The 19,929-nt window shown below is 35.2% G+C and overlaps 1 protein-coding gene across 10 annotated transcripts in view; it reads left to right on the plus strand.

Annotated features, from left to right (window-relative positions):
- The window catches only part of RPS6KC1 (ribosomal protein S6 kinase C1), a 202,945-nt gene that overhangs the window by 157,208 nt on the left and 25,808 nt on the right, over positions 1–19,929 (plus strand). For 9 of the 10 annotated variants that reach the window (XM_056815908.1, XM_007481378.2, XM_016430156.2 and 6 more), the window contains 2 exons: positions 5,723–7,333; positions 7,605–7,694. In XM_056815908.1, the coding sequence (XP_056671886.1) occupies positions 5,723–7,333; positions 7,605–7,694 (1,701 nt within the window). Of the gene's footprint in view, positions 1–5,722; positions 18,095–19,929 lie in introns of all 10 variants that reach the window. The other variant, XR_008916212.1, reaches the window with a different exon arrangement.

Below are 19,929 nucleotides of genomic sequence, written 5' to 3' on the forward strand. Positions count from 1 at the left end.
CCTATTTATCCTTTTTGTGGCTCATTTATACATATTTGTTTGCTTATTGTATTTCTACTAAATTGTGAGCCCCTTGAGGGCAGAGACTATCTTTTGCCTCTTTATTGCATCCACGCTAAGCATCTATTGCTTAGAACAGTGCCTGGCACATAAAAGACTCGTGATAAATGTTTACAACTATATGTATATACACAATCCAGTATATATGATAATACATGTTCTATTATATAATATTGTATGGTTAATATATGATATATTATCTATATTACATATAGTAGATATAAATGCACATATTAATACATATGACATGACATATATATGCACAGAGAGAGAGTGTTAAACTGCTTATTATAATTCTCCCATTGGATATCTCCTAGGTACCTCAATCTCAATAGGTAACCAAAAGAACTCATTGTCTTTCCCCTTATATTCATTCTTTTTCCTGATTGCCACATTTCTGTAGAGAGTGCTCCCATTGTTTCTTCCATCCACCTGTTTTGCAACCTTGGTGTGGCCCTTGATTCTTCCTCATCTGTGGAGTCTGATCCATTGCCTACAAGACTTATATGTTCTTGCTCATCAGATCACTTGCATCATTCCCCGTTTCTGTATTCTGTACCACCCAGGCTAGTCCCTTATCTCCTCTTGCTGAGACTATCACCATCACTACCTAATTGGTTTCTGTCCTTCCAGTCTCTCCTCGCCCAAGCCTGTCTTCCATAGCTACCAAGCCAATATTCCTGAAGCACAAATCTGACTGTCATAGCCATCTCATGGAGCTTTAGTGCTTTCTTATCTTATTGCCACAAGGAGAATATACAAACTCCTCTGTCAGGCATGGAAAGGCCTTCAGAGCACATTCCTCCTGCTTGCCTCCTTCTCCTCAATTTCTTAGAATTCCAAGAACTCTTCCTTAAGGAGGCCTTTGCTGTTCCCCTCAGATGTTAGTGCTGCCTCTTCCCAAATGATTGTGTACTCAACTTATATGTAGTATGTATTTATCTATGAACATGTTGTATACTATAGTATAATGTCAGCTCCTTAGGGGCAAGTATTGCCTTTTGCTTTTGTATCCCCAGATGTTAGCACATTAACTTGAATCTTATAGGTGCTTAGTAACTGATTATGAAGGAACAGCTTGTTGGCTCAGGGAATAGAGCACCAGGCTTGGGGACTGGAGATCTTGGACACTTGCTCACTGTGTGACTCTAGGCAAGCCATTTAACTTCAGTTGCCTACCCCTCACTACTCTTCTGCCTTGGAACTGATATTTAGTATTAATTCTTTTTTTTAAACATTATTTTATTTTGTCATTTCCAAACATTATTCATTGGAAAAAAAGATCGTTTTCTTTTCCTCCCCCCCTCCCTCCCACCACCTCTCCCATAGCCGATGCATGATTCCACTGGGTATCACATGTGTTCTTGGTTCGAACCCATTTCCATGATGTTGGTATTTGCATTAGGGTGTTCATTTCGAGTCTCTCCTCAGTCATATCCCCTCCACCCCTGTAGTCAAGCAGTTGCTTTTCCTCAGTGTTTTTACTCCCACAGTTTGTCCTCTGCTTGTGGATAGTGTTTTTTAGATCCCTGCAGATTGTTCAGGGACATTGCATTGTCCCTAATGGAGAAGTCCATCACCTTCGATTGTACCACAATGTATCAGTCTCTGTGTATAATGATTTCCTGGTTCTGCTCCTCTCGCTCTGCATCACTTCCCGGAGGTTGTTCCAGTCTCTATGGAATTCCTCCACTTTATTATTCCTTTTAGCACAATAGAATTCCATCACCAACAGATAACACAATTTGTTCAGCCATTCCCCAATTGATGGGCATCCCCTCATTTTCCAATTTTTGGCTACCACAAAGAGTGCAGCTATGAATATTTTTGTACAAGTCTTTTTGTCCATTATCTCTTTGGGGTACAAACCCAGCAGTGCTATGGCTGGATCAAAGGGCAGACAGTCTTTTATCGCCCTTATTTAGTATTGATTCTAAGACAAATGGTAAAGGTTTATTTTTTTTAAGATTATTGATTAGTTGTTTGAGTCATGTTATAGCTCAGATAACTATTTCATAATTTCTTTGTACTATGCACCAAATGATACTGCCTGAGACATAATTTCAAATAATAAGGCCATTATATCATAGTGCTGTTCCCCTCTCCCAGGAGAAGAAGTCAGGAAGCTAGGAATTCAATTGGGAGGCTGACTTAGTGTTCTGAGGGTGAATTTAAGCAGACCTGATGTAGGGTTGTGGTTTTGTGAATATAAAGAAGGGGCTTGATGAAAGATATAACGCTGAATAGTGTTTTTATAGGTGATTTAAAAAAACAACAACTTTTCAATAATCCTGTGTGATGGGCGAGGTAATTGTATCCCCATTTTGTGGAAAAATGAACTTCAGAGATACTAAGTGTCATGGCCCTGGTACAAGGGTTTGAGCCAGTTAGACAAGACTTTTGGGCCCTGTCTTTAGGAAAGACAAATTTTGTGAATAAGAAAGCCTAATGAGAATCATGAATTCTTAAATGTTCTTTAAATGTTTTTAGAATTTTAAGAGTAAAAAAAATATATGTGATATACCAAAATTATAAAGTGTTCACAATTCACATTTATTTTTAAAAATTAATTTAGAGTATTTTTACATGGTTACATGATTCATGTTCTTTCCCTCTCCTCTCTCCTCCTCCCTCACTGAACTGACAAGCAATCCCACTGGCTTATCCATGTATTATTGTTCAAAACCTATTTCCATATTATTAACATTTGCAGTAGAATGATCATTTAAAGTAAGAATCCCCAATCATATACCCATTGAACCACATGATTGATCATTCTTTCTCTGGATGTGGATGTCTTTCTCCTAAGTCCCTCAGGATTTTCCTGGATCACTATATTAATACTAGTAAAGAAGTCCATTACACACAATTCACATTTAGATGAATGTTTTAGAAAACATGAGAAAATGTTTAGAAAAATACTTTCAAAACAAGAGATGTTGGTATATGAAACCTGTTCTGTTTGAAAGTTTTTTTAGAACTTTAAACTGTTTGCAAATCTCTGTTAGTGAGGATTTAAAAACTGGGATCTCTATTTCTTAGAACCTTTTAAACTCTTGTTTCATCTGATAACTGTAGTCACATAGTTCAGATGCTGGATACACTAAAAGGCACTACATCTCACTACTGGATTATCATTTCCATGCAAAACAGAGATTGCAATGGCTCTAGGAGTCAGTGATTGTTTATTCTATAGGGAATGACATCACTATTTCTTTCCTTCCAAATTGAAATAAATTCTGAGTTTTGTAATTTTTAAATACAACGCATGGATCAATCTCAAGATATTTTTTTTAGGGACAGAAGTATATGATAAGATCTGGGACAAGCCAGAAAAATGGATAATGAATTTAGATTAAACTTGAAATTAGGTTTTTTCCCCTTCGTAGATTTTCACTGATATAGTTAATACTTAGTACAGTTTTGCAAATAGAACCAGGACATATATTTGGCAATACAAGAGTTGAAATCTTCTGATGAGACATCTAGCTGTATTAACTATTTCACAATTTTATAAGGTTGAATGCTACCCCCCAGCTTAACTTTGTAATGTTTACATTATTGAAAGATACCTAAAAAATTATGGCCAGATTATCATCCTATATCTAGGAAAATTCTTATTAAATTTATTAAAACAACATCTAGAATAATTATGTTCTGTAAGAAATAAACCTTTTGTTTCCACTTGTAAAAATGAGTTCCATAAGATTATATTCCATGTACCTAAAGTCCACATGATCATTTCGTCTCTAAAAAATTCTGGTTATGTTTTATTTCAAAAGCAAATGATATCCTTAACAGAAATAAAACTAACGACTACTCATTTTTTAAGATCCTAAGTGTTCTGTCAATTTTTTCAGCCTTGCAATTTATCACTTAATATTTGATAGTGTTTTAAAACTTCAATACAATAAAATCATGATTTTGTTTTTCATTATACAATTTGAGTACAATGAATGCAAAGCTTCTTTGGTCATGTTAGGTAATTTATGTTAGTGTGGCATAGGTGAAATAAACCATTTGGAATATGGGTATTTCTCTTTCATAGCGTTTTAGTGCGTAAGTGTTGTATAAGTATTAGTAAGGGAATAGGAAAACAGTGAAGTGAGACTTAGTTTTACTTTATGAATAGGTGAATATAAAGCAGCATGTAAAGATCAAAGCTTTATGTTAAATATGGGCAAATGACATTAAGAATAGATTAGGGAGAAAAAGAAGTATATAGTTTGGAACTTTTGGGAATATCAGAGGAAAAGAGGTGAAAACCCATGACTTATCCTCTTTTGGTTATTGACAAAATGAAAAGGAAAATGTAAAATTGTTTCTTTCTAGGGAAAAATAAGAAAAAAGAGTAAGATGTGCATAAATTACATATAAATGCCATTTTCTTCCCCCCCTCCCTTGTTTCTCCCTCTTCCCTTCTCTCCTCCTCCCTTTCCCTCTGTCTCTCTCTCTCTCTCTCTTTCAAGCTGTCTGAATTTCTCTTTTGGAGGATCAAATTATTTAAGCACATACTCTGAATCCATGAAAAGTGTTTTTTCTTTTTTTCTTTTAGTGCTTCATTTAGTCAGTAAAATCAAAGTGTAAGGTATTGCCAAACATTGTTCTGTATGTGATTTAGCCAACTCTGAGTACATAATGCTTAATAACAATAATGCGAGATGTATTGACTAAACTGCTTTTCATATTAATAAAAGAATTTATTTCTGATACACCTTACTCAAGTCCCCATTTTGGAAACTGCAATTATTTTTACTCAAAATATGCTTCCTTCATTGTTGAATTCAGATTTCTTAAATGTTTTTATTTTAGGTTTCTAATTTTTTTCATAGTTATGTTTTTATTTAATAAAATCTAGGTATATGTTTCTATATTTCATTTTACCGTCTAATAGATGAGGTGAGATTTCTAAGCTAAAACAAATTATTGGGAAATATCTCTATAAAAGATATTGCTTCTAAAATACTTGGTTCACTAGCATGGATTGATTTCTCTAATTTTAGTTTTTATAGATCCTTGATACTATATTAGCTTGCCTCACTAATGGGCTTTACTTGATCTTACACAGCACATGTTTGGGTGGGATGGGGAGAATTGTTAGTATGTCACTTGTAAAGGCATAATTATATACCAGATACCAAATCTAGCCTCTAACCTTAGACTGGGCATTTAAAAATGGAATAGCATTGTTGATTTTGTTCACCATGGAATACAATTTTGAATAGCATTTATTTTTGTATTCCACTTGACCCAAGGGGTCATGCTTGAAAAAATTCATACATAAACAAATCAAAACATAACCAAATGTTTCTATCATCTAGTTATATTAAACTATAAAGCAAACTAACTGTCAGCTTTCATACTAGTGTTTGTTGTAACTAGTGCTCCTTTAAATCAAGAAATTGGTTATTATCATTTTTCATAATCTCTGGCCTTCAGAAAATTTGTTTAAAACTGTAGCCACTAGTAATCAGCAGTTAAAGTTCTTTTTCAAGTGCTCTGCCACTCCAGAAAGTTATTTATTACTGAACAAGTTATTACTTTATTTAAACAGTGATTTCTTTTTCTCCTTGTTATACTTAGAGAGTAGTAATCTTCCATTCTGGTAAGACTATTGTGATTGTTGTCTGAGATTTAATTTCTTTTTGTTCTTTATTTTTAGGTGGAAAATTGTGGTCCTACATTAGTAGATTTTTAAATCGAAGATCAGAAGAAAGCCTTGACATTCAGGAAGTTAAAAAGGCTACTCTTGCTGAAGTTCACCTGCAGCAGCCAACTCCTAGCCCTAAAGATAGCAGCAGCTTTGAGTCCAGAGAAAGTGATGGTGGCCACATGCTCAAAGTTTTGCAGCTGAAGACTAGTCTTACACCGAGTTCCCAAGAGGACAGTAGCAACCAGGAAGAAGATGGCCAAGATAGCTCTCCAAAATGGCCAGATTCTGGCTCAAGTTCAGAAGAAGAATGCACTACCAGCTATTTAACATTATGCAATGAATATGGGCAAGAAAAAATTGAACCTGGGACCTTGAATGAGGAGCCCTTGATGAAGATGAAGGGAAATGGTGTTAGAACCAAAGATACAGGAATCTTACCAGCTCCTGTTGCTTCTGGCAGTGACAGCCTCAGCTCTCAGCTGACTTCTCAGGAACTAAAATTTTTCACCGAAGATGCCAACACTGAAGTAGTTAGTCTACCAAGAATATCAGATTCTCTTAGTAGATCAAAGAACAGCCCTATGGCATTCTTTAGGATAGATAGTAAGGATAGCACTAATGAATTCCTTGGACTTGATTTTGGTGAAAAGTTATATAGCTTGAAGTCAGAACCCTTGAAACCATTTTTTGCTCTTCAAGATCAGGACAGCAGTTCTGGGAGTCTTGATGCTAGTGAAACTAGATTGGGGTTAAAAGCTCAGGACACCATCAGCAGGGGTTCAAATGATTCCGTCCCTGTTATTTCTTTTAAAGATGCTGCTTTTGATGATGTAAGTAGTACTGATGAAGGAAGGCCTGATCTTCTTGTCAATCTGCCTGGTGTGTTGGAGCCAACAAAAGAAGCTGCAGCTGAAGGGCCTGCTCAGTTGACACAGACTAATATAGGCATCTTAGAAAGTAAACTTTTAGAAGCTCCTGATGTTTTATGCCTCAATCTTAGCACAGAACCATGCCAAGGGCTTGAAGAAAAAGACACAGAGGCATCGAATGATCCCTGTAGTCACCAATTCCACAGTATAGAAGAGAAACACTATGCACAGGAGGGCACTAGGACACTACTTATGGCTGCTGTTGATCAAACTAGTTCAGGAGACAAGTCTTTGTTACTAAGTTCAGATGCTGAGTTTAAAGGATTTGGAATGGTTGCTCCCACACTAACTGCAAATAGCACAGAAGAAAGCTTATTCCTTATTTCTAATCCAGTCTCAGGTGCTAATGAATACAATGTAAACCCAGACACTTTAAAAAAAGATGAAGTATTGCTCTTTGCAGATCGAGTTGAAGACCCTGGTAAAGAAGAGCCAACTCCTTTATTCCAGCTAGACCCAAAAGACACTAAGGCTAAGGGCGACAGTGGATTAGCACTAGAAGGAGAGAAGGAAATACATCAGATTTTTGAGGACCTCGATAAAAAATTAGCACTAACCTCCAGGTTTTATATCCCAGAAGGCTGCATTCAAAGATGGGCAGCTGAAATGGTGGTAGCCCTTGATGCTTTACATAGAGAGGGAATTGTGTGCCGCGATTTGAACCCAAACAACATCTTATTGAATGATAGAGGTCAGGAACTTTTGCAAATGCATTTCTTTTTATTCGCTGTTGCTTCCAATTAACTGAGTAGGCGTTTTATCTTGTAATTAGTATCTTCATTTCCTGTCTAGAGCTTCATTATCAGTGCAGCAAATTCACCCCCAGTAATAGCTTCTAGTACTTAATGATGCCATTATTCTTAATGATACTGTTTTTAGCTACAAAAGGAGTAATTACAGTTCACTTCTGCAGAAAATGGAAGGGAAAAATGTTTTGATTTCTCCTGTCGTTTTGTTTTTAGGACACATTCAGCTAACGTATTTTAGCAGGTGGAGTGAGGTTGAAGATTCCTGTGACAGCGATGCCATAGAGAGAATGTACTGTGCCCCAGGTTAGAGCAATCACCTAAAATGTTTCACTTGAAAAGTATATCTGGGGAAGGGAGAAGAGCGAGAGGACAGAGGTGGGACCTCCAGGCTGGAGCAAAGGGTATTGGCTCAGCATGGAGGGCAGAATTGCTATTAATCCAGTAGCTGGTTGAAGTCTTTCCTGGAGCTATTCATTCCTGTGTTTCTGTTCTTGGTACTATTGCCAGCTGCCCTTGAAGAATGAATGAGTCTTTGGTTATACCATACCTTGTCCTCTGTTTCTGGTAAATGTTCTCAGTGGTCCCTTTTCTTATCTCTATCTAGTTGGACCAGGATGGATTTGATTTTAATTTAAATCAGCCCCTAAACTTAATTTAATTATTTTTACATAAAAAGCAAATGCTCATTGTCTATATTCCCTCAGTATATATTTTTCACAGCTTAGAAATATAGAATTACATTCTTCATTTTATAGAACGAAGGAGTTAAACTAGATACTATTTAAAGACCCTTCTGGTCGTTTCTGAAACTTCTCTCCTTTTGTCTCATAGAGCTTTTATATTTCCCAGTTCTCTTTTGCTTGGAATTAGTTTGTACAAAAACCAGTTTGGGAAAAAAAGCAAAAACTGTTGAACTAAAAAGTATATAAGCTTATTTGTTTTTCTATGAAATTTACTTTTTAATGTAGAAAATACAGCTGACATTTTAAAACTGAAGACCTTTTACAAAATGCCTCAACTTTTTGATCTTTATAAGGGCCATTGGGAAATGCCCCATGCCCCTTATAATATGTTGGTTTCAATAGTAAATGCTATTTAATGAGAGTAATGAGGGGAAATGGACAAGACTCTGGGCATTTAAAAAAAGCTGTTAATATGTGACATTAATGATGTGCCAACTTGATCTTTCAAAATGGTTGATTTAAAGTTATAATGTTTTTGCTTTGTTTGAAATTTTAAGAGAACACAGATATTGTTGATTTTTTAAATCGGCCTGGTTAGTCAAATATTTGCTATGTTAAGTTTCTCCTGTCCTCTCTATACTAACCTTACTTTGAACAATTAGAGAGTTGTTTGTGGTGTGTTAAATCCTTTGCAAACATATGAAGAAGCTTAAGCACATAAGTTGGCCTTGAGGTCATGTTCCTTTCTATCTGACATTAGTGTAAATAGGCCAGTCAGAATCCAGGGGTCCTCTACCTTTTACCCAGCTTTTAACCTCTTTAGATTGCTAAAGCTGCTTTGCTTGTCATCAGCAGAAGCCTTGAAGGGAGACTCAAGTTGATAATATTGGAATGATTAGCACTATTATTGATTTTTCACTATATAATAATTACTAAATGGAGTAGTCTTGACTTTCACAGTGTTTCAATGGAGTTATTGAAAAATATGATATAAATACAGCTAAAAAGTTGTCTTTAAGGACAAATTTGTTGTTAAGATTAAGTCCTATATTTGAGAGCAGCAGAATTTTTCAGTCTTATATGCAAATGATGTTATTTTATCATGATGATATTCAATGAGTTTGAATTTCTTTTTTTTTTTTTTAATTTCCTTCTAGTTCTCTCATCATACCCCAAATTAGTACATTTGGGTAGCTGAACTTAGAGAGTATAATAAATATAAATCCTTCCTCCAGTAGTTCATGGTACCTTTTTTTGTGGTACCTTCTTTTGAAATATTATTAGTGTGAGTCAGTTGATGGGAGAACAAAATTTCTTCATAATGTGGATATTTTTTATCAAATTACTTTTTAAAGCTTGTCTTTTTCTCTGTCTCTCTTTTTCTCTCTTTTACCCCTTCTCCCCCCTCTCTTGTTCCCCCTTCTTTTTCTTATTTTGGCAAAGCACAAATAACATTATGGGTAAAACTGTACATTAATATTACATAATAACTGTAATCATTTATGGAGAAGTAGCAGGGGAATTTCATTTTGAGGTGTTTCTTTTGAGTTAAAACTCAGGACTTAGCTGGATGAGAATTCCTGAAGCAGAGAGATCAGCGCTAAAAGAGCAATGTATTAGGTGAAGTTTTGTTGAATTTCCCTTTTTTATGGATACAGTGGTATTCTTAATTTTGGTTAATGTTTTTCTTACTTCCTTATTTTATACATTTGGTGTTAGATCAGAAGATTCATTTCCTGCTAATTTTCATATTTATGATGTCTCGACTATGGAACCTACTTATTTCAAGCAAAATCATACTGGGTTCCATAATATAACTTCAGATCTGTGTAATAGTGTATTGCATTTGATCCTGGGCATTTTCTACAATGTCCATGTTAAGGCAACTTTCCCAAGAAATGATGTTTCTCATAATTCACCAGCAGGTGGCATTCTACCATTAATGGATTTTTGCTATCAGCTTCTTTGGCTGCTGTCCTTTCCCCAGCATTAGATAAAAGCTGTAGACTGAAGAAAGGCTTTGTTGTAATTATTTGCATAACAAGAATTGTACTTTCAAGCTTTGTGAGTTTCAAAATTGTTCTAGTATCATTGTGTGCATTGACTAATGTGGAAAGTCTCTCTACTTCTTGGGTGGATTAGCATTTTAAGTTAGGAGTGAAACAAATAAAAAAAAGTCAATGTGACTCAAAATTAGTGCTAACATTTTAATTTGCTGAAACCATATTGTTGAGGAATTCCAGTCAAAGAATTCCAACTATATTTTTTATATTACAAGGAAAAAAGAAAACAGCTATTACTGTTTCTTTTATAAATTGGCAATAAATAGTACTGATGGCAGTCTCCCCATTATGTATTAACATTTAAATTATTAGTAAATCATAAATCAATATAGTATTTTATTGTCTTTTTGTAGAAAAGATTTTAAGATTTCCCCCAAACCTTATACCCTCATTGTTATTTTCTGAGTATTTTTAAAGCATGTTAAGCAGCTGATGTTTGGTTAGAAAGTAAAGTTGTTACAAGATTATGATGAGAATGATTCACTTCTGTTTAAACAGCCCTTTGCCCCTACTACCCCTGTAGCCCCTACCTTTCTCCCTCCTCCCTTCTGGGAATCCTTATCACATATTTGTCCTAAAAACACTATCCACCTGTCCTGTACTTTATAATATCAGCAATGTATCTTTTTATCTTCTGGTTAATGTGCCTTGGTATTTTGAGAAAAATTTCCAGTAACAGATTCGATTTACATGGACAGAAACTTGAGCAAATGCCAAACTAGCAGGGGGGCCATTATTCTGCTCTATAAATAAGTTTAAAAAAGAAACAAACACACACAGAAACCTGTGAATCAACATGTTTTGGTCTAATTGGAGGGAAAAGCAAGATAGATAAATTTTGAAATGCAAATGATCACCTTCTGTTATTTAAGTATAATTTTTGCCAACTTTGTGATCTTAGATTTAGAAAAGTCATTGCCATTTGAACAATACAACAATCACTTTTACACTGTCAAGGAGGTTGGATATTCACAAGTTTCTAAAAACTAAACAAAGAACTTTTTTCAAAAGTATTGCCACTTTTTCTATACTTAAATTTTTTTTTTTACCAAACAACAAAAAGACAAAAAACCCACCAAGCTTTATCAGTCTACATCTGTGAAAAAGCCAGCACATAAATGGCTGCAGCTGCAGCCTTATCAAGAGGGTCTGGAGCATACGAATTCACTGATCAAACCCAGCCCTGTTTTCAAAGTGGAAACCACTCCTTTTAGGTTCTCTTTGTGTCCTTAGATTATCTATTACAGTTCTCTAGAAAAGGTTTCATTTCTGTGTCATCGTGTGTGGGAATATGGGTCGCTTTCACACTGGGGCAACACAAAACCCAGGCCTGGCAGGGAGAGTAAAGAAAAGACACTCCTTGTAGAAGTGTCCCTGCAGATATGGCAACACATGATTCCAATATTAAGCAAACTAGAACCCTTTCCTCGGATTCATCCAGGTGAATGACTAAATAGAAATGGAGATAAATTGGCTCTTTCTGAGATTGGCTCTTTCTATCATCATATGGACTCCTTGAAACCCTTATGATTTTATTTCTATTTGTATTTATCTTACCATAGGTGGGAGTTTTTAGGTGCTAAGCGAACAGTAACCAGTTATCACAATAGAGAGGCATTCTTTGCTAAAGCTTTCTAAAGATTCTTCCGACTAAGAGCAAAACAAGAGGAAGTACTTATTTTTTTCTTACCAATGTTTTTTCCCCCCACTTTAAATAATCTGAATGTTGTACCATAAGAAAATAGCAGAAGAGTAGAAGGGCATATAATGTTAAGCCTTTTATAGTCAAAATCTATGCTAGCCATGTAAAATGCAGTCTGAGAAAGATGAGTAAGGTTGTATGTCCCACAGTTTTCATGCTATTTTAAAGCACTTAAACTCTTCTTTTTATTCTTAAACAAGTTGATATAGTCCCCTGTACTCCCATAAGTATGTGTCCTTCACCTTCATTTCCTACCCCTTTATGAACCTTTGCAAATGTACCCTGTATATTTCCTGCTTGAAATTTAAATGGATATTGCCATTGAAAGCTTTCTAGAATTAAGAATTTGCAGGTAAATGTCTGTTTAAATTGAAGAAGTCCAAAATGCTTCATACCACAACCTGATCTCCACGCTCCCAGATGTCAGATGACAGCTTCGCTCCCTTTCTTAGGCGATTTCACACTAGGAAGCAGCTCACAGCTGACTGTGGAAAGCACAACATGAAAAATGCTGAAAACTGTCCGCAAAATTGGGTTTTAGAGCATGACATTTATTTTGCTGACAGCTTTTCCTCTGCCGTTCCTGTTTTACCAAATAATTTTTGAGTATATTTCTTTTAGATAATTTCCCTTGGTTCCTTCCTTCCTACTCCCCCCAATATCTATAATATTATGTGCATTTTATTTTAAGAATAAGTGATAGCTATTCATTTGATATTTAAGAACCAAAACAGAGAACATGAATCTCTTAAAGTTTTATTGAACTAGTATGTAGTTGCATTATTTAAAGTTCTGGAAGTTATAAAAATTGGATTTTAGTCCCATCTTTATCACAGTCTCATTGAATAACCATCAGGTAAGTTATTCAGATGTTGGGAACATAGCTTTTCTGTATATAAACTAGGTGCTATGTAGATAAATGATGTAGTAAGTAGTCAGATAATTTAGCACCTTTCTGCTCAAAGTACAATCAGAATCCAAGTCCACCTTCTTATTCTCTTCAGATTGTCCCTTAAGAGTACAAATCATGATTTCTGCTATCACTGGGGTTAAAAGAGATCAACTAAGTTGGCAGAAGGGATGTTTTCATGATATGGGCATTATATTTAGACACAGAGCATTAGTTTGTGGTAATGAAGGATTTAAATATCAACAAAATGATTAAGTACAATTAAATTTCAGCTCTAAACTTCTCTAATGCTATATAGTTCCAAAGATTTTTATTCATATGGAAAAAGCTAAGAATCTTCCATTATGTCGAGTGAAAATTAAATGCAAAGAAAATTTTTGAGCTAGTAAGAGTCTGAAAATTTAATGATAATAATTTAGTAATTAATAATAAGTTAGTAAAGCAACTAACTTAATATGGGGAAATAGGGTGAAAACAAAAGAGATATTTTGGAATGATACCAATGTGGCTGGCATGTATTGGTATCAGTATTCAGTGGACTCACTGAAGTTTCAGGAACAAAAAAAGAGGGAAAAAGTTAAGAGGGAAGTACAGAAAACATTAAAATCTTTGTGGTTAATATTGAAATATTATCTTGTACACATGAACCCTCTTGTTTAGCCTAGCCTTAAGCAAAACTCAAGAGCTCTATTATACCAACTTTGATGCTTTAGTGTTCTTAATAACAACTCTTAAGAGCAAGGGCTAGACAAATGGGGTTAAGTGACTTGCCCAGGGTCATTCAGTTAGGAAGTATCTGAGGCCAGATTTGAACACAGGTCCTCTTTAATGTTCTTTTAAAGGGATTAGCACCTTAGTTTGTACTGTTTCTTACTTTTTGTCTCCCCTTCTCATTGCTGTCCCATGTCTTAACTCAGGAGTTTTTCTGATTGCTACTTAAACATATTTAGTTATTCCTCTGCAGGAAAATAAATGGTTTTCAACTAAGGCACTGATCATGAAAGAATCTATGAGGTTTATGTTTTTGACACCTTGAAAATTCTACAACAAAGTGAAGATAAAGGAACTTCTTGTCTCAACCTGTCAAAGAGATTTGGAACTAGATGTGGCTCAGTATTAGGCCACATGTAGTAGGAAAAGAGGGTGTCCTATTTCAGTTCCAAAACATATTTTGTCTGGTCACTTCCTGAGGAAAGTTTATCAGATGTATCAGATCTAGGAGTTTGATTTCCCTCTATCTGGGCAGTGAGGCCACAGGACTCATGGGTTTGAACTTCAGGATGTGTCCTGTAGTCATCTTTCTTCAGAAAAGAAATCCCCTAGTTTGGCATTAACCTTGTACTAGACTGATCATCTCTCCCGCTAGTTATTCTGTTATAAAACAAACATTCCTCCCAGTTCTTTCTCTTTCCCATTTTGTTTTACACTTTCCAGTATGGTCCAGAGTGATTGGTGTCAAATGGTAGGAAGAAATGGGAATTTTTTCCATAGTATCTGTTTATATGTCACACCAGCATAATCCAAGAATAGTACCTCTTTGATTGAAGAAAGGAGAAAATTTACTCTGAGATATCTTTCATGCATGAATTACTTTAAATATTTCCTTTTGTTGGTTTCTTCAGGGTTAAATGTGTGTGTAGACTCAGAATGCTTTCCTTTAAGGGAACCTGAAGTAAAGCACTTTTGTTCATTTTCATAATATTATCACCTGACACTTTTAGGCGAAGTTTGCTTCAGCATTAGATTGTTAGGGGAAGAAAGATTTAATCCTTTCTATTTACTGTAAACCTTTTTCTTTAAGAGCTAAGAAGAATTCCTTCATTCAAAAGAGAAACAGGGGAATAGATACTTGAAGCTTTAAATAATTGCCTCAGTGTGAAGCTTCCTACTTTTCAGACTTAAGCTGATCTTAGAAGATAGTCAGTGAACTTGCTTCACAGCTTTATTGCTTTAAAAAACACCATCACCACCAAATAGTGAAGTATTTCCTGCTTCTGATATTTTACAAGAAAAATGCAAAGTGCTGAGTCTTAAACACTTGCTTACAATCATTGGCGAGATGTAGTACTTGATATATGTACCTTGCAAGATCTTGTCCATTATAAACTTTGTGGAATAATTGGTGTTGACTCCTTTTATCTACTTCTTTACACATGCTTTTAAATAGTAACATAAGACAAAATGCTAAAGTTAAAAAAAAAATAGATGGTGTCTGCAAAGCAAATAGAATTCCTAAAGCTGCTATAATAACCATGTATATGTAGCACTAGCTGTGTGACTTGACTGAGAAAGAGTGGGGAAAGAAAGAGAGAAGGCACTGAGAAGAGAGAGAGAGAGGGGGAGAGAAGAAGGAAAAGGGTTGTGCTTCTTGTTTTTACATTTTCTTTTAGCCTTTTTCTCATCAGTCATCTTTAATGGTTTTGGTTGGGTAATACTCTGACACCTGATGACTCTTCAGAATGGGGCTGTTGTGATATGATCAATGGAAAATGATGCATGATATTAGTCTTTTTCCCACTAGAAATTCAGGCTAAAGAAGAGAGAGTACAGAACTCAGAATTATCATTATAACCAGTCAACCAGAAGTCATATAGTAGTTATCTTATTTTTTATTTCATCTCAGAAGATACCTATGTCTTAATGGTGCCTACAGAATTCTGTGAATAAGGAAATCTTGTTTCTGAGATACCAGATCAAACTAAATAAAAGAATTTTGACTCAAAGTAGTTAATTTCCAGGGAGCTCAAAACCAGCTTGTCAGGCTCATTGTGACAATTAGAATCTTAAAATTGGCCAGTGAAAAGAAATCAAAAGCAGGTATTTTGTCAAATATAACTAGCCTGCATGAGGTTAGCATATACTATGGACTTGAATTCCCAGATTTGGGGAGCTAAACTCCAGTAATTCTCTTGTATATAGAGAGAGCTCAAAAATTTCAGGCTTAAGTTCTCTAATTGTAAGATGAGAGTGTCAGGTGAGATAACATGGTGGGATAGCCATTGTTCTGGAATCCAAGGTGAGCAAAGGAAGTGAATCAGGCGAGAGCATAGAGCTCCTTCTGCATTCCTTTTAGACAAGAGAGGTGGCAGGTACTGATGACCAAGGTTTTTTGCCTTTCAAAAAAAAAAAAGGTTAGTTGATTCCTTTTGTTTTGATATCATAATCATTTATGGAAAAATCCCTCTTCCTCTCCCTCCCCTAGAAATCTTTCTTTGTAATAAAAAACAATTGAACAGAAACACCCATTATAGTAACCACTTCTGAAAACATTCTATCTTACTAGTTCCCTACCTTTCTGCTATGAGCAGGGGTGTATGTTTAATTATCTGTTCTCTGGGATCATTTTGGTTTTCCAGTTAACTTGGAGTTTGACTTAGTATGTGTATATTTTCCTTTTGGCTTTGCTTGAATTATTCTATATCCATTCATATACATCTTCACACGGTTTTTTGAATTTCTTTCATATGTTAATTTATTTTACCTCTTATAAAAGGAAGTATGATGTTTTCAATAGAGAGGTTTACTTTAAGTTAGAGTTTGAGTTTGGATCTTTTCCCAGACACTGACTAGCTGTGTGACCTTAGGCAAGTTACCTAACACTCCTCAGTTTAGGTTTCATCAGCTGTAAAATAAGGTTGATGATAATAGTATCTACTTCATGGAGTTATAGTGAGGAGCAAATGAAATAATATACATAAAGCACTTTACAAAACCTTGAAGTACTACATAAACACAAGCACAACAGTTTTTGGAGCCATTTCCCAATCAGTTGGCACATACCTTTTTCTAGGTCTTTGCTACCACAAAGAGTGCTACTATGAAAATATGATGTATATTGGGCTTTCATTTTTATCTTTTACCCTCTTGAGATATATACCTCAGGGTCGGCATAAACTTTTCTTTCACAATTCTAAATTGATATCTGGAATGTTTTAAGCAATTCTTAGCTCTACCAATAGGTTGTATTTGTGTGATTGCCTTTCCACATCCCTACAAAAACACTGACCAATCCCTATTTTTTGTTATCTTTGCTAATTTTCAGGGTTTGAGGTAACATTTAAGATATGTTTTAATTTGCTTTACTATTAGTGATTTGTAGCCTATTTTTCATTTAGACATAAAAAAAAAAAACCTTACCTTCTGTCTTAGAATCAATACTGTGTATTATCAGAAGAGTGGTAAGGGCTATGCAATGGGATTTAAATGACTTGTCCAGGATCACACAGCTAGGACGTGTCTGAGGCCAGATTTGAATGTAGGACCTCAGCTCTAGATCTGGCTCTCAATCCACTGAACCACTTGGCTGCCCCCTCATTTAGACATTTCTAGTTTGTAATTCTTCTTTTGAAAATTGTCAATATCTTTTGAACACTACAAGTAGTGGGAACATTTTGATGCTTATGCCTTCTTTCTCTGTGTTTGTGCTGCTAGCCTGAGCTAATAACTATAATGAAGATATGGTGCGAACTTTTAAGCACCTCATATGTCCCTACCATGTTGCACAGCATTTAAGTAGTCAATGAAGTGTTTGAATCAAGCACATATAAAGAAAGCATTCAAGAACATTGTATACTATTGAACAGATGTCATCATTTTGTATAATAATCAAGAGGGAGAAAAAAACAAGTCTCTCCACTTCAGGAATGATAAGAGCCCCAAACTAGCTTATGTGTAATTATTGCAGAAGAATATGAATAGGGAAGATAAGATAAAGAAGCTTTATTCTCTAGTTAGAATAATAGTGAGAGAATTAAGAATTTTCCTGGAGGTTGCTATGAGGCCTGAAATGAGTCCTTTCTGCCATTCCCCTCATTTGTAGCATAGGACATTCACAAAACCATATTTAATTTTAATATCTTATAAACTTTTTTTTTAAACCCTTACCTTCCATCTTGGAATCAATACTGTGTATTGGTTCCAAGGCAGAAGAGTGGTAAGGGCTAGGCAATGGACGTTAAGTGACTTACCTAGGGTCACACAGCTGGGAAGTGTCTGAGGCCAGATTTGAACCTAGGACTTCCCATCTCTAGACTTGGCTCTCAATCCACTGAACTACCCAGCTGCCCCCAGATCTTATAAACTTTTAACCTTTCACCTTTAGTAATTTGATTGTAGCAGCTGTAGAAAATTCTATAAATGACAGTCAAAGACATTGATTTGTTTTCTCCTCACAGGTCATTTCTATTTGCTATAGGATGCAATATTTAAAAAAAAAAGTCAGAGCCTTTCTCAGGCTATGATGAGCACTTTTTTTTTTTCCATCACAGGAAGAACACGATGAATGCTGTGCTACAATGTCTTTTCCCAAAGTTTAATGAATTTTATGGAAAGAATGGAGTCAGAAGGTATGGGTTCAAGTCCCTAGGCTATACTATATATAATATATGCTATCTCTGTGACCTGGGCAAGTCACTTTAATCTCTTTCTCTGAGCCTGAGCTCCTGAAAACTTTAAACCTTTTAACTGAGAGAATACTTGTACTGTCTTGCTCTACTAGTGTAATGAAGCTGCTTTGCAAACTGTGAAGGGCTACAATAAAGGCATGCTGTTTTGCCATTTAAAAAATATGCCATTTATATAATTTCTATCCTACCTAAAGTCCATGTTATTAAAACGCTAAATGAAGAGATAATTTATGCTGACTTTGGATACATTTCTTAGGATGTCACTGGAACATCAGGAGGTTTCCTGAGATAATGTGTGTTGTCTCTTATAATCCTTAAGTGGAAGGTGCTATCAAAATAGAAGATAGTGAGCTGTTAACAGCCAGCCATTTAAGACTGATATAAAAGAGAGAAAAAAAGCCAAATGAGAAAAGAGAATATTTGGTTAGCTGGAATTTTAACCGTATTCCATTGCTGAATAGTTGTGTTTTGTAGAATGATTGGTCACTGGGCTAATGAAAGGCATTTTTCACTCTTCTTCATCCCCCAAATTTAGCTTGATATATTGCTGGACACAAAAAATGCTTTCTTCTGTGTTTCTTTCTTTTTTTTGCTCTTCAGTCATCAGCTGTAGTAGAAGACTAATGCTTTGCTCCTGCATAGAAAATCTTTATACCCAGCAAGGGCTAGGGAGAGAAATTGACTAGGATTTTGTAATTCGAGTCCCTTTCAATTAGCAACAGATGCTGCAGGGAAAGGCTGTCTATGGAGGAACACAGTACTAATGTTCTCGTGCCCTAGGTGAAACGGAAATTTTCAATGCACAAAAAGGTTGTGGGCTTTTCCTTGGTCCAGGTATGTCATTAATGAATTGATCTAATGTGTGCTTTTTCTTGCTTCATTTCTCCTTACCTGAGATCATGTGTACATGATTAATCCCTTGGAAGAATGTTGCCAAAATTTTCTACCATTTCTGATGGTGATTTAATATTTATTAAGCCCTCAGAGTTGTCATGAAAAACTCAGTCATGCCGTTCCTTTTCGATCTGAAGTTATGAAAGTGAATATGGTGCCAAATTTTAGAGACTCAAAGAAATTGGCACAGGTACAACCCCTTTGTCCTTTCTTAGTTCTTAAGGTTCAGTCCCTATTTGTTGCTTAGATTTCTTCTGTCAGAGATAACTACAGGCCTTGGAGGACAGAAATTTAGGACAAGATTTATTTTGATGATAAAAAGAAAGAATATGTATGCTATGGCATTAGAGAAGCATCCATTCTTTATTGGAGAAGCTTCCATCCTTTTAAAACATTTAATAAACTGTGACTTCAAAATTTTAACATAACATTGATATTCAAATAAAGTGCTGAATTATTGATGTGATATTATAAACTCTTAATGTCTATATATCATATTAATCAAATTACCTTAAAATCAAGGAGTATCAACAATAAATGTTGGCTTACTATTGATTTTTATATGACCTTTTAAGAGCAATTTTTCATTTCTATAATTTAAAAGGTGAAAAAGATCAAGGGCTCAGATACCAGAAAAAGTGAGGATGCATTGAAGAAACTTGTATTGGAGAAATAAACATTTTTTTTTCTAAATTAAAAACAACTTCTTTGTATGTGGCATCTTTCTTCGAAGAAATTCCAAGCAATTTTCAAATGTTATTCTGTTCCTTACTATTTTCTGGGAGGAAGTTTAAAAACAGACAGTTAAGAAGGTTAAAAACAACAAAATATAATGCCAAGGAAGATTCTGGAGTTTCCTCTGCATATTTTTAGGAATATAA

The sequence above is a fragment of the Monodelphis domestica genome, chromosome 2, assembly GCF_027887165.1.
Source record: "Monodelphis domestica isolate mMonDom1 chromosome 2, mMonDom1.pri, whole genome shotgun sequence".
NCBI classification, from domain to species: Eukaryota; Metazoa; Chordata; class Mammalia; order Didelphimorphia; family Didelphidae; genus Monodelphis; species Monodelphis domestica.